Source organism: Aedes aegypti, unplaced genomic scaffold (assembly GCF_002204515.2).
Source record: "Aedes aegypti strain LVP_AGWG unplaced genomic scaffold, AaegL5.0 Primary Assembly AGWG_AaegL5_hic_scaff_90_PBJ_arrow, whole genome shotgun sequence".
NCBI lineage: Eukaryota > Metazoa > Arthropoda > Insecta > Diptera > Culicidae > Aedes > Aedes aegypti.
The window spans coordinates 60,861-75,624 of record NW_018736612.1 but is presented as its reverse complement, the minus strand read 5'-3'; the positions used below and the strand labels follow the sequence as shown (position 1 = coordinate 75,624).

General features: G+C 36.2%; 1 protein-coding gene across 1 annotated transcript in view; it reads left to right on the top strand.

The window, feature by feature from the left end:
- Positions 1-2,434: 2,434 nt before the first annotated feature.
- Positions 2,435-14,764, top strand: part of LOC5572761 (neurogenic differentiation factor 1) — a 34,968-nt gene continuing 22,638 nt past the window's right edge. The window contains exon 1 of the mRNA XM_021857196.1: positions 2,435-2,793. Coding sequence (XP_021712888.1) covers positions 2,715-2,793 — 79 coding nt within the window. The 5' untranslated portion in view covers positions 2,435-2,714. The remainder of the gene's footprint in view (positions 2,794-14,764) is intronic.

The following is a 14,764-nucleotide window of genomic DNA, read 5'->3' as shown; positions in this document are numbered from 1 at the left end:
TATTTTTTACGAATCGATGACGATCGCTAATTTGTTATTTGAGCGGCTTTAAAGCTCGATGTAGAGAAAAGTGAAGAAATTCAAAGATATGGTTGACCGGGCCATGACAACTTCCGCGGTTATTGACAAAGATCTTCTAATTATATAATTTTTGCATTCTTTCATCACTTCTCTTGGAATACAGAATTACACTCTATGCTTTAAAAGTTTCACAAAACCAGCCAAATAGTATAACAGCCTTAGTTATAGTTGATTATGTGTTGTGTATCACAGAGTCCAGTCAAAATCAATCTATTAGGCATTATTATAGGGGCACTGGTTAGCTTAAATTTGATATGGAACTTTTACATTTACTGACCTGCAGTTCACAAAATTCTCTAACTAAAATAATAATATAAATCACGAAATAAGCAAATATAAAAAGCTTGTCAAAATGCTGCACATTTTTTCAGTTCAATGAAGAAAGCGTCAATTATAATGGGCTGGAAAACCATATTTAGTCAATTATTTGACCTGTAAAAATTATATAATTATAATTGCCTAGCCATACTTCAGAAATACACACCAACAGATTTTCTCAACTATTCCTGCTATTTTAATCAGTTTAAAATTACTTTCTTTGAAGTGGCAAATACTAAAGCACATTTTTATATTGTATCATGCTTAACGTATAGAAACAGCAGTTGAAATCAACGTTCCGAAATCGGAATGCAATTTAGTGCTGATGCACAATAAAAACCTAATGAGCCTCTGTACGTGCCATAAATCCCTTTATTCTTTTGACTTTTACTGTGCGCCGTGTGTTGGTGCTGTCTCGCTCTCTCTCATGGGCAACTTAAAAACAGGGCGCACAGTAAAAGTCAAACGTTTTATAGCATGCAAAGGCTCATTGGGAATTGGAGGCTGGAAGGGAAGAAAGAGGAAGGCAGAACTGAAATTATTGAAAGGTAAACAGCGAATGCAAAAAAAGTAAACTGGAAAAGAACTCAAAGTAAAACAAGAGAAAACAAACGCTTGATAAATTGGGAGATATTTTGCAAATTTGTAAGTGATCAATCGATGAAGTGTGAAGTAGATAAAAAAAGAAACAATCCTATAAGACTACTACCTGTCCTATGAGACACTACTGCATAAGAACAAAGCTAAGAAGCAGACTTTGTCGCAGTTGGGACGTAACGCCAGAAAAAAGCAGACGAATAAGAAGATTAGAGTTCACTGAGCCCAAAATCAGTATGTAGAGTTGTGTACAAAACAAATAATCATTGAGTCGACCATTTAAATTTGATAAATTTCACCCCGAAATGGGATTTACGTGAAGGTAATGAGGTATACCGCAGTACTTATTTCCTGTATTCAGTTTAGCAGGCACTGATAACATTTCAGAAAACAGATATGAAAAATCCAGAAAATGATCAGTTTTACCCGCAGTTACAGTATCAAATTCAACTATTTGAAAATTATTAACAGATCATTTATGTACGTTCATTTAAACATTGTACGTTGAGAAATTTCTCGACTTCCTGGGAATACTATCACATTTCACACAATTAATAATGCCATTACGTCCTTCAACCAATAACTTTGCAATTTTACTAAAAATATATAGTGAAAGACGGGAGCTTTCTTAGCCTTGTGGAAAAGTCCGCGAGTATCTGGGTTCGACGACCGGTGATTTTTTTTTTTTTTGTAATGGAAATTTTCTTGACCCCCGTCTGTCTCACAATTTACATGGAGGGAGTATATTTTCAATACTTGAACATTGGCATTGAACTGAGAAATTTAATGTATACTGTGTGTAATAAAAATATGGTTTATGGTATACCGTAATAATAGGAAAGCACTACCGCAGTAATAGGACAAAGGAAAAGCTTCAGAATTATGTTCAAAACTGTAAGTTTAATTTCAAAATTTAATTATACTGCATAAATAAAAGATAAAGGATAGTTTCAATACTTCGCATTTCAAAATACGATATGTCATTGTTAATATTAGTTTTTTTCTTAGTATGCGGTTTTTGGGGCGAAATTTAGTGCTCATACTTTACTTTTCACAATGTTTGTGAAAGATAAATTGCAAAAATGTTCTAATGACCCTAGTTAAATTCCAATTTCGACATGTATGCTCTCGATTAATTACCCAAATGGGATACAAAAGGTTAAGTTTGTACCATTCTCTTCTCACCCACTTTCTTTCGAACCCGATTGGATGCGGCCATTTAAACTCATAATTTCAAACTCATTCAGTAGCCACGCCCACCAAGCTTTTACCGTAGCGAGCATTGTGAATATCGAGTATTCCCATTGGGTGGATGTGGGATATCGTGAGCGCAAGAGTTTTCCCGCGCAAGAGAGAGGGAGAGAATTTGGTGCAAGAATAGTGATTCATGCTTAAGCTGCGTTGACCGTCGCATTCCGTTGCATCGGGGGTGGAAAACACCAAGCGGAAAATTGCTTTTCTTTCAGTATTAATCGAACCGTGTCCTTCGTCGCTACAAAGCATCTGAGAGTTGAGAGCAGTGCAACGGACTTAACTCGCGTATCGAATATAATAGTGGACCGCGACGAAGTTCAACCGGGTGTGTCTACCGGTGCATGATCTTTTCTCGAAGAGATCGTGTGATGGACATTGGATTGATGTGACATTTTGTGACGGGAAATATCAACGGGGTTTGCGGTTATTCTGAGTGAAACAAGAAAAATCGGGTTTTCCCAACAATGCCAAAGCGGAAAAGGAGTAAATCACCCAATTTGGATTTGTTAGAAGATGGATTCGACGATGACTTGGACTCTAATGGTAGGTTAAAAATAAGCGGGAACTGTGGAAATCACGGATTTTAGTTATTTTCGAAAAACAGTGAACCTGCTTAAATCGTTCAGTTGTCATGTATTTTACATGGCACTGATGGGAGAAGCACGCTTGTTGTACACAATAATAAGCGTGGTGATTAGGGTGGTTCAAAATTTAAAATTTTTTGAAAATCTAATCTCCAATATCTTGCTTACCATCCTTACCATAAAAATAGTGTTCTGTAGAATTTTCAGCTTTTTCGGTGGTGATTTAAAGGTGACTCAAAGACAATTTTGGTTTATCTGCAAATTACTATGAAGAAATTTTGAAAAATGTTCCAAACACGTTAGAACAAAATTATCCTTATTCTTGCGTACAAACTTATCATCGCACAGTAAAAACTCATTATTCAAAACTTAATGAAGGATGTTGCTGAAGAAGATAATTTTGTTTGTGATTTTTGTTGAAGTTGTAGGAGCTAAATAATAGCAAACAAATTCATGAATATCTCTTATCCCATCTGACGGAATGAATCGCTCTCTTCAGCAACTTTCTTTTTATGGTTTGAAGAATGAGTTTTCACCACGAGACGATAAGTTTGTACTAACATTCCAGTACTAACGTGCTTGAAACAAATCAAAATCAAAATCATAGTAATTTCCATATAAACCATATAACCAATATAGAAAAATACAGTACATGCCATATTCGTTTAGAACTAATCCACAGATAACTCATTTTGTTTCTATTGGTCAGCAACAAATATAAACACGTACATAATTTACACATTGCAGCTGCTATTTGGATTGAGGGTTCATATAAAGACTATTAAGGATTTTTTTTAAATATGGGACTGCGCCGTTATGGGGCCTTCCTTAGCCGAGTGGTTAGAGTCCGCAGCTACAAAGCAACGCCATGCTGGAGGTGTCTGGGTTCAATTCCCGGTCGGTCCAGAATCTTTTCGTAAAGAAAAATTTCCTTGAATTCCCTGGGCATAGAGTATCATCGTGCCTGCCACACGATATATGAATGCGAAAATGGCAACTTTGGCAAAGAAAGCTCTCAGTTGATAACTGTGGAAGTGATCATAAGAACACTAAGATGAGAAGCCGGCTCTGTCCCAGTAGGGACGTTAATGCCAACAAGAAGAAGAAGAAGAAAACTGCGCCAACTACATGCATAATAAAGTATTTATGAAAACAAGGATGTTGCGATGAAAGAAAGTGTTGGTTCGAAAAACAATATGGGGCAGTTATGCTTTTATGGGCAGTAGGTATAGTACTTGCCAGGATAAAGTACCCATTAGCCGTTGTTCATTTGAGTGACGCAAATTTTGAAATTATTGCTCCCTTATGCTAAACAGATTTTAATTATGGTAAATAGCATCCTCCTAAAGCGAAGTATGCACTTCAACAGAAAAGTAATCGCCTATCTCGATGCGTGGGAAATTTCTTGCAAGAAATGCTTAAGAAAAGCATTTTTCGTGAATTTGTTTATCGGCATATCGGTCCATTTTGCTCGAAGTAAGAGGGAGCATGGAGAAGAAAGCAATGAATACTAGATGGATAGGTACCGTAAGGGAACGGCGAGAGAAATTGGATTAGATGTTGAAGAGGGCATACCATATTAAACAATATTACTTGAAACGTCACTTCCTTGTGGCTAACGTCCCCTATGGGAACGGCTTGGGTGTGTTTTGAGAATGACACTACCAAGACAGCCTGTCACACAAAGCTGCAATAGTTCAATGCAGGCAATGAACCTAATAAATAGGGTAGGTGTACCAGTTATGGAAATAGCGGTTCCCTTTTTCGCCATACGTGTTTATTTCACATTTTCAATGTTTAAGTGTGCTGTAGTAGTGAGATTTAAGACATATCTTGATATTAAAACATTCAAAAAAAAAAATGTGGAAGTTATCAAAATTTCACATATGTCCAAATAGGGAACCACAGCAAATTTTTTTTTAAAGTTGGTAGTCTTTGTGTTACATAAATTGTATAACAATTTTTATCGTGACGAAATCATGACCGAAATGGAATCTTTTTAAAAAAAAAGTCAAAAAACTACGGTGAAGAGATTATGCAAGCAAATACTGCATACTTTTAAATAGAAAATAGATTTGCTGATCCCTTTTGCCTCGTGAGGAGAAAATTTTTGCTTCATGTTTCACTAGACCATAGCTTATACTCAGAATTGCATCTTGTTTCACAATTTTGCTAAAATGTTGGATAAACTACCATTAGAAAGTTAAACTTGTATGCACACAGTTTTTGTTAGTGTTTTGTCATCTAAATTTTGAACAAAACGCCATTTGTACATCATGTATTTTGTACAAATGGCGTTTTGTTCAAATTTTAAATTTTAAATTTACGTTTATTTCTATAAAGAATTGTTGAGAAATAATTGTTTTCATTCGATATTATTTTTTTCTTCCTGGAAATGTCATGATTGGTTAACTTTCATTAAAACGCTCAAAACTGTTCTTTATTATCTCTTATCAACTAAAACAGTTTTTTTGTTATTCCAGAACATCACAGAATTATTGGAAATCGATTAAAATGACTGAACTAATTGAGAAAGTGTTTATTCGTGTTTGCTTAGTTCAAAATTCTACAACTAGAAGGCGCTAGAGTAACAAATATTCGAAACCCACCTATCTTACGATACAAAACTGGTAGGAATTCGGTGTTTTCTGCAAAGTTGTTCGTTAGGTTTAGAACTATGTGATGCATGCTTGGTTAGCTTGGTATTCTACCACTAGGAGACGTTAGTGAAAATTTAACATTTGAATATTGGCCTGCATATTTGATAGAAGGCTGTTGTTTGTGTAGTAAAGTTGTATGATAGATCAACGGATACGCTGCATTTATAACATGTTAAACATTCTACCGCTAGGAGGCGCTAGTGAACATTGAATATTTTCAACTCATATCTCACGATGCAAAACAGCTATTAATCCAACATTTCCGGCAAAATTGATTGTTGGGTTTAGAACTATATGTGAATACGTTATTCTGCCACTAGGAGCTGCTAGTGAGCATTGAAAATTTTAAACTTTTGAACCTGAAAATAAGTCTTCGAGCTGTTTAGTAGAACACTTTAAATAAATGAAAACCGAATTTAGAACTATACAATTCAATTTCACTATAGTTTGTATCCTTTGACAGATGAGCGTATTTCTGCCGAAGGAAATCAGTGAGAAAGTTGATGATTTTGGTAAAAGTTATTTGATAGGCTGCCCTTGCGGTACATGGCTGATAAGTTTTTTTTTTTTTTTTTTTTTTTTTTTTTTTTTTTTTTAGTATCATTCCAAACATTACATTCATTTCGTATATCTAGGTGTTCTGTGTTATTAGACAACACTATCATCCTAATTTGGTAAAACAAATTTAAGATTTTATTAACATTTTGTTAACAACATATTACATTTCATTTGCCGTAGCAGTTCAGATTTTTTACAGGTGAGTTAATTTCACCTGCTTATAAGAGGAAAAAAAAAAAGTTTTTAATATACTTAACCTAACTTAACCTAAACATATAACGCATTAATCGTGGCAATAGAAGATTGCAACGATTTTTGCCTGAAATTATTAATTATTTTATTTGACATTTGTTCCAATGTTTCAACATTGGATATTCTATGTAACTCATTGGTACTATACCAGGGAGGAAGCCTCAGAATCATTTTCAAAATTTTATTTTGAATTCTCTGCAGAGCTTTCTTCCTGGTATTACAACAGCTAGTCCATATTGGTACAGCATACAACATGGCTGGCCTGAAAATTTGTTTGAATATCAAAAGCTTGTTCTTAAGACAAAGCTTTGATTTTCTATTAATAAAGGGATAGAGACATTTTACATATTTATTACATTTGGCTTGAATGCCCTCAATGTGATTTTTGAAAGTTAAATTCTTATCTAGCATGAGCCCTAGATACTTAACTTCATCTGCCCAAATCATTGGAACCCCTCTCATCGTGACAACATGTCTACTTGAAGGTTTCAAATAAAGAGCTTTTGGTTTATGTGGGAATATTATTAGTTGAGTTTTGGAAGCATTAGGAGAAATCTTCCATTTTTGCAAGTATTAAGAAAAAATATCCAAACTTTTTTGCAATCGACTACAGATGACACGCAGGCTTCGTCCTTTGGCGGAGAGGCCTGTGTCATCCGCAAACAAAGATTTTTGACATCCCTGAGGTAACTCAGGTAAGTCAGATGTGAAAATATTGTATAATATTGGTCCCAAAATGCTGCCTTGGGGAACACCAGCTCTTACAGGAAGTCTTTCAGATCTGGAGTTCTGATAATTAACCTGAAGTGTACGATTTGACAGATAACTTTGAATTATTCTAACAATGTATGTTGGAAAATTAAAGTTTTTTAATTTTACAATCAAACCTTCATGCCAAACACTGTCGAATGCTTTTTCTATGTCTAGAAGAGCAAGACCAGTAGAATAGCCTTCAGATTTGTTGGAACGGATCAAATTTGTTACACGTAAAAGTTGATGAGTGGTCGAATGTCCATGGCGGAATCCGAACTGTTCATTGGCAAAAATTGAATTTTCGTTGATGTGGGCCATCATTCTGTTCAAAATAACCTTTTCAAAAAGTTTACTGATGGAGGATAGCAAACTGATTGGACGATAGCTAGAAGCTTCTGCGGGATTTTTTTCTGGTTTTAAAATTGGAACAACCTTAGCATTTTTCCATTTGTCAGGAAAATATGCTAATTGAAAACATTTGTTAAATATATCAACTAAAAATGATAAGCTACTTTCTGGAAGTTTCTTGATGAGGATGTAAAAAATTCCATCATCGCCAGGAGCTTTCATGTTTTTGAATTTTTTAATAATAGTTCTCACTTCTTCCAAATCAGTCTCCCAGGCATTTTCGAAAACGTTCTCTTGATTGAGAATATTTTCGAACTCCTGAGTAACTTCATTTTCAATTGGACTAGTAAGTCCTAAATTAAAATTGTGCGCACTTTCAAACTGCATAGCAAGTTTTTGAGCTTTTTCACAATTAGTTAGTAATAATTTGTTTTCGTCTTTCAATGCCGGTATTGGCTTCTGAGGTTTTTTCAAAATTTTAGATAATTTCCAAAAGGGCTTAGAGCCAGGGTCCAATTGAGAAATCTTATTTTCAAAATTTTTATTTCTTAATTGAGCAAAACGTTTCTTGATTTCTTTCTGCAAATCCTGCCATATAATTTTCATAGCAGGATCACGAGTGCGTTGAAATTGCCTTCTCTCACATTTTTAAGACGGATCAAGAGTTTAAGATCATCGTCTATAATCACGGATTCAAATTTTACTTCACATTTTGGAATTGCAATGCTTCTGGCTTCAAAAATGGAATTTGTTAAAGTTTCAAGAGCATTGTCAATATCAAGTTTTGTTTGTAAGGGAATATTAACATCAAGATTAGAGTCAATAAATGTTTCATATATATTCCAGTCGGCTCGAAAATAATTGAAAGTGGAGCTGATAGGATTGAGAATCGCTTTATGGGATATTTGAAATGTAACAGGGACATGATCAGAATCAAAATCAGCATGAGTAATCAGTTGGCTACAAAGATGACTAGAGTCAGTTAAGACCAAATCAATCGTAGATGGATTTCTAGAAGAGGAAAAACATGTGGGGCTATCAGGGTATTGAATTGAGAAATATCCTGAAGAGCACTCATCAAATAAAATTCTGCCGTTGGAATTACTTTGAGAATTATTCCATGACCGATGTTTGGCATTAAAGTCACCAATGACAAAAAATTTTGACTTAATGCGAGTCAATTTTCGCAAGTCAGTTTTGAGCAAATCAACTTGCTGTCCAGAGCATTGAAAAGGCAAATAGGCAGCTATGAAAGTATATTTACCAAACTGTGTTTCAACAGAAACACCTAAAGTTTCAAAAACTTTAGTTTCAAATGACGAAAACAGTTGATGTTTTATACGCCTATGAATGATGATTGCAACTCCCCCACATGCCCCATCAAGTCGATCATTACGATGAACAAAAAAGTTAGGATCTCTTTTGAGTTTAGATCCAGGTTTTAAATACGTTTCGGTAATAACTGCTATATGCACGTTATTAACTGTAAGAAAATTAAACAGCTCATCCTCTTTACCATTCAGAGAACGTGCATTCCAATTTAAAATATTTAAATTATTATTTGGATCCATTAGAAAAACGTAATCCAATAACAATTTGATTTGTAAATTTTACACCTACTTGGACTGCTTCAGTCATAGTGGTGGCTTTGAACATTGCATCAATCATTAGATTCAATTGTTCAGTTAGAAAATGAAAATCTGAGGCAGACATATCACTTGAAGTGGGTCATTTGATGATTTCCCATTAGAATTTTCGGTAGACGAAGAAGCTGAGTAAGAGTTACCTGTGGCGGTAGGGTTTTTTCCATTTGATTTGAAACAAGTAGAATGGGTACTCATGGAACGAACAGGGGAGGAGTTCAAATTTCCTGCTACGATATCGGCAAAGGATTTACCGTGGGTAGATACATTCGAAATTGAAAGATTCGAACGGCTACCCGACGGATTAAAATTAGTTTGTGAATGAGCATGATTATGATTTTCCTGATGGGTATGATTCATGATCAAGCGATCGTTAACTGAAAAATGAGCATTGTTCGATACTCTACCAGGCAAATTCCGGAAACGACCGTTATCGTAACGGATATTATCTTTCATCTGCCTGGCACGAGCCTCAATGACCCTTTTTCGTGAAGGGCAATTCCCAAAAATTGGACTTATGGTTAGCCCCGCAATTACAGCATATGAACTTAGTGGTATCTTCCCTCACTGGACAGACGTCCTTGGCGTGAGAAGAACCTCCACAAATCATGCATTTAGCATCCATGCGACAATTTTTTGTACCATGACCCCCACTTTTGGCACCGACGGCACTGAGTGGGGTTCTGGTAATTTCCTCCAGGTTTCTGGAAATGTTCCCATGTCACACGGACATCAAACAAAAGTTTTGCTTTTTCTAAAGCTTTAATATTATTTAGTTCTTTTTTGTTGAAGTGAACTAAATAAAATTCTTGAGAAAGCCCTTTCCGAACAATGCCAGATTGGGTTCTCTTTTTCATAATGATTACTTGGACTGGGGAAAATCCAAGTATATCATTTATTCCATTTTTGATCTCTTCAGGTGATTTATAGTCACTTGAGAGACCTTTCAAGACAACTTTGAACAAACGTTCAGTTTTGTCGTCATAAGTAAAAAAATTTGTGCTTCTTCTCTTCAAGATGTCTGAGAAGAAGTTCACGATCTTTAAGAGTTTCCGGCAAAACGCGACAGTCTCCTTTCTTTGCGATTTGGAAGGAAACCTTGATTCCCCTAATGGAGTTCAAGATCTCCTGCCTAAATCCTGCAAATTCGGAACAACTGACCACGATAGGCGGCACTCTTTGCTTCCTCACTTGAATCAAAGAGCCTGGGCTAGAGGCTGCTTCGATTTGGTGTTCGGAAAATTTGTCTAGAGCATCGAACTGATTGCTCATTTCGATACAATTATTCATTTCACCCTTGGAAGAAACTTCGCATTCCGGGGAAGCGTCCTTTCTTCCATTCTTGCCACGTGTAGTGACAGTTTTAAAACCCACTTTTTTGGAAGGAAGTAGTGAATTCAGAGATTCACCCTTCCTTTTGTTAGTTGTTGATACCATGTTTAGTTACTAAACGAGAAAGACGTGACCTTCGAGAGGTTTTTTCCCTAGACGGTGTCCAAGAAGGATTACCACCGCTAGCTTTCGCCAACGGGTCCAACGAAAAATCGAAGGCACGGGTCCAAACAAGGATCGTAAAGGGATCAATAGTAGAAAAAATAGTACTGAAAAGTACTGTTTAAGTAGCACTGAAAAGTACCGTTTTTAATTTTAGCACTGAAAAGTACTGTTTGTGTAGCACTGAAAAGTACTGTTTTATTGCTTTAGGTAGTTTTTAAGAAAACTTCCAAGAGCAGAGAGAATTCGTGTACGCACAGCACGAAGGTACGATGCGCACTGATGGCTGATAAGTTTGATTTTTGGCAACTGAGGGGAACTAGTGAGCTGAATATTTAAAAATCTTGTGTATCGAAATGCTGATTACTTACTTGTAGGTTTTTTAGACAAAAATGTTCGTTATTTCTTAGTTGGGAATTATTGAATGTTGTGTTTCTGGTTTTAGAAACCTGTTATATTAGTTTGCTTCATCATATTTTCATATTGCCATGTCAGATTGTGAGGAAACCATATATTATGCGTGTCGCGAAACATTTTTGCGCCGGCGATTTTAGAAAACGCTTGTAGATCGTCGCAGTTACTTAAGATCGTTTTGATGTCTTCTGCGCGATCATGCAATAATCAGGACAATCAGGAATAATCGCGCAGGAGCCATCAAAACGATTTGAATTAGCTGCGACAATTTACAAGCATTTTAACCTTAGTAAGGACCTTGGGTCTATTTCGACCCATTTCAAAATTCAAATCAATGTAACTTTTGATTGAAATAACCTAGCAATTTGAAACTTTCTGACAATTATTTTTTGTGGGAAATTTTGTTTTTGCGGAAACACAAGTTTTGAATGACCCCTAGGGGAGCTTCCATAAAAAAAGTTACAAATTGTGACTTAGGGTCGTTTTCGACCCGAAAATTCAAACAGCTCGCAAAAATCGGTGTGTTGACCGAATTTAGTTCTGTTGGGCTTAAATGAAGGGCACACATGTCTAGTTTCAGAAACCCTCCCGAAGATCCGGATTTGGTCACTGTGGCCACCGTGAACCTGCTACATATGAAAAGAGTCCCTTTAGAGACCCTTACTTTGACGACCTGTAGTTTCGTAACTAAACACTAGCGTCCTCATATTGTTGAACAGGTATTCACGTGGACTGTATATAGAGATTCTCAAATCGCTTAGTTATTCATACCCGGTTCCGGAAACCCGGAACATCCGAACAGTAAGCTTCTATCGCAGTTCTGTATATGTAATTCACATCGATGCTATTCGGTTGATGGATATTTTAGCATAATTTTTTCTGCAATTGCCGGCGCACATTCCCTGAAAAATTCGGTCCAGTAAAGTCAATGCGGCACCGGTTCCTGGAGTCCCGGGAGGTGGCCAATCTGGACAATTCGATGAAATTACTCAGGTTTGAACCCCAAAACCAAATGAATTGTGTCCAATTCATTACGGTTTTCTGTTTTTGGATGTATTTTTTCGAAAGAATGAATGAATGGTTATTCTGGTCCTTTTGGAGCACCGGAATGGCCACCGGGAAACCCGTAATATGGGACCACAAAGTTTTAGCACCAAAAGTAGCCATGCGACGGCTCAATCTTCATGATTTTGCATCCCTGTGACTCTGCCAGTTCAATTATTGATGAATGACCACTTTGGTTCTTCTGGCCCAGCGAAATAACCCAGGAATGGCCACCGGAAGTCCCCATATTGTGGGACATTCCCGTTTTTGCACCAAAACTAGCCATGCGACGGCTCAATCTTCATGATTTTGAATACCTGTGACTTTGCTAGTTCAATTATTGATGAATGACCACTTTGATTCTTCTAGCCTACCAAAATAACCCAGGAATGACCACCGGAGATGCGCGTATTGTGGGACATTTCAGTTTTTGTACCAAAACTAGGCATGCGACGGCTCAATCTTCATGATTTTGAATACTTGTGACTCTTCTAGTTCAATTATAGATAAAAGGCCACTTGGGTTCTTCTGGACCACCGAAATAACCCAGAAATGACCACTGGAGATAGTATTGTGGGATATTTATTTTTTTGTGCCAAAACTAGGCATGCGACGGCTGATTCTTCATGATTTTGAATACCTATGACTCTTCTAATTCAATTATAGCTGAATGAGCACCGGCTCTTCGGGACAACCTAAATTATTCAGGAATGGCCAATGGAGATACCCGTGTTGTGGGACATTTCAGTTTTGTACCAAAACTAGGTATATGAAGGCTCAATCTTCATGACTTTGAATACCTGTGAAATTTTTAGTTCAATTATAGATAAATTACCACTTTGCTTCTTCTGTACTACCAAAATAACCCATGAATTACACCTTAGATACCCGTACTATGCGATATTTAAATAGTTGTACCGAAACTAGGCATGCACACTTAATTTATTTCGCCGAGGCCGGCAAAAATAATTGCCGAGAACTCAACAGCTGAGATTTCGGCAAAAATCTCGGTAAAAGTTCAAAGTACGATTGAACTGCAAAATGTTAAATCAACTCAGCTTTCAAAATTTGACGAAAATATCGGCAATCATTTGCTGAAAATCTCGACACACCACTACCGAAATTAGGTAAATGGTAATTTTTTTCGATTGGAAGAATAATAAGAAGAAAAAAAAACCACACATAAATTTCAATGATCATAACAAATTTATTAAAATTATATACCTATATAATTGTGTTATAAAATACCACCTCAGAAAATATCTAAATTTTCACAAAATTGATTAAATTTAGTGTTTTTTCTATTTGAAGCAAATGATAGCAGCACAACCACTTTCGCTGCACTTCCATTGTTCCAAGTAGTTCCCGGGGAATATTCCTAAAAGTGTAATAAAAATAGCATTAACTGAGATGACTCGTCTGAATGAATCATTTATAGGCACGAATGTACGCTATAATACAATAAGTTATGTGAATACTTACACAGGCACTCTCCCTCTTTCCACGAACGTTTCAAAACATTTCGAGCACATGTCGGTTTCTGCAGCTCTGATTTTTCGGTGTTGACAGATGCACTTTGCCGATATTCAGTAAAAATATTTGTTTGCTGATTGTTTTGGTAAAATAGATTACCGAGTCTCAGTTTTTTATGAAAACTACCGATTTTCGTCAATTTGCATCTGTCAATATTGCTCATCTGTCAAAATTGAACGAGATTTCGGTAAAAATATGTTTTACCGGCTGAATTCGGCATTTAAGTTTACCGAAATGAAATTCTACGATTAAATGTGTGCGATGGCTCATTCTTCATGATTTATAAGTGAATGACCACTAGAGTGATGCAAATTTTAAAATGTTTGCTCCCCTATGCTTAAACGATTTTAATTATGGTAAAAAGCATCCTCCCAAAGTTTGAAGTGATTCGGAAGAAATTTGACTGTGCACACGCCATTTGAAGTTTATATGGAGATTACTATGGAAAACGCCAATCTTTTGTGTTAAGCCCTCTATCTCTTCGTCATAATATTTTATGGAAAAGTGAACAAATTCTTCTAATGTGAAATCCTCCCAGCTACAACTTTGCCCAAGACCACTTTTCGATTGGACCTCAGGATAAATTGTTATTCATCATCATAAAGTTGGTTTGCATCTGGGAGGGAGGCACCGATACTACACACGAAATATAGAACAACGTTTGTTTGAACTGCAAGATAACTCCAGCTTGCCAACAACAATCAAGGCAGGCTTGGGGAAAACCGCTATTTTTCTTTTGTTGTGTACTTTCGATCTTTCCTGACAAACATGGAAAAAGGGCCACAGTTTTCTATGCAATAAATATTAATTTTCATTGGAAAAAGTAAAACGATGCGTTTTTTAATGCTTTATATTCAATCAGTTGAAAGGTGCTCACGTGACATTACTTGCATTATGTGCATGAATTGATTTTCATTCAATTTTTGTCACTTTTGATGAAATGCGAAAATGTGTTTTAATCAGTTACGCGCTTTTTCAATGTTAGTCCAATGTTTGAGATCTGGGCTCACAGTGACAGTTCGTGACAGCGAAATCTCGGCTCACTATGACGTACAGAAATTTTATATTGGTTTCTCCCTCCCAGGTTTGCATGTAGCATGCTTCTCCAACTGTTCGGCAGGCAACAGTGGTGCTCCTGGCGGGAAGAATAGATCAAAGTAATTCAGGCTACTATGTTCTACAGCAAAAAAGCAGTGTTGCTCTGAAAGTAATTGAATGATCACACTTAGAT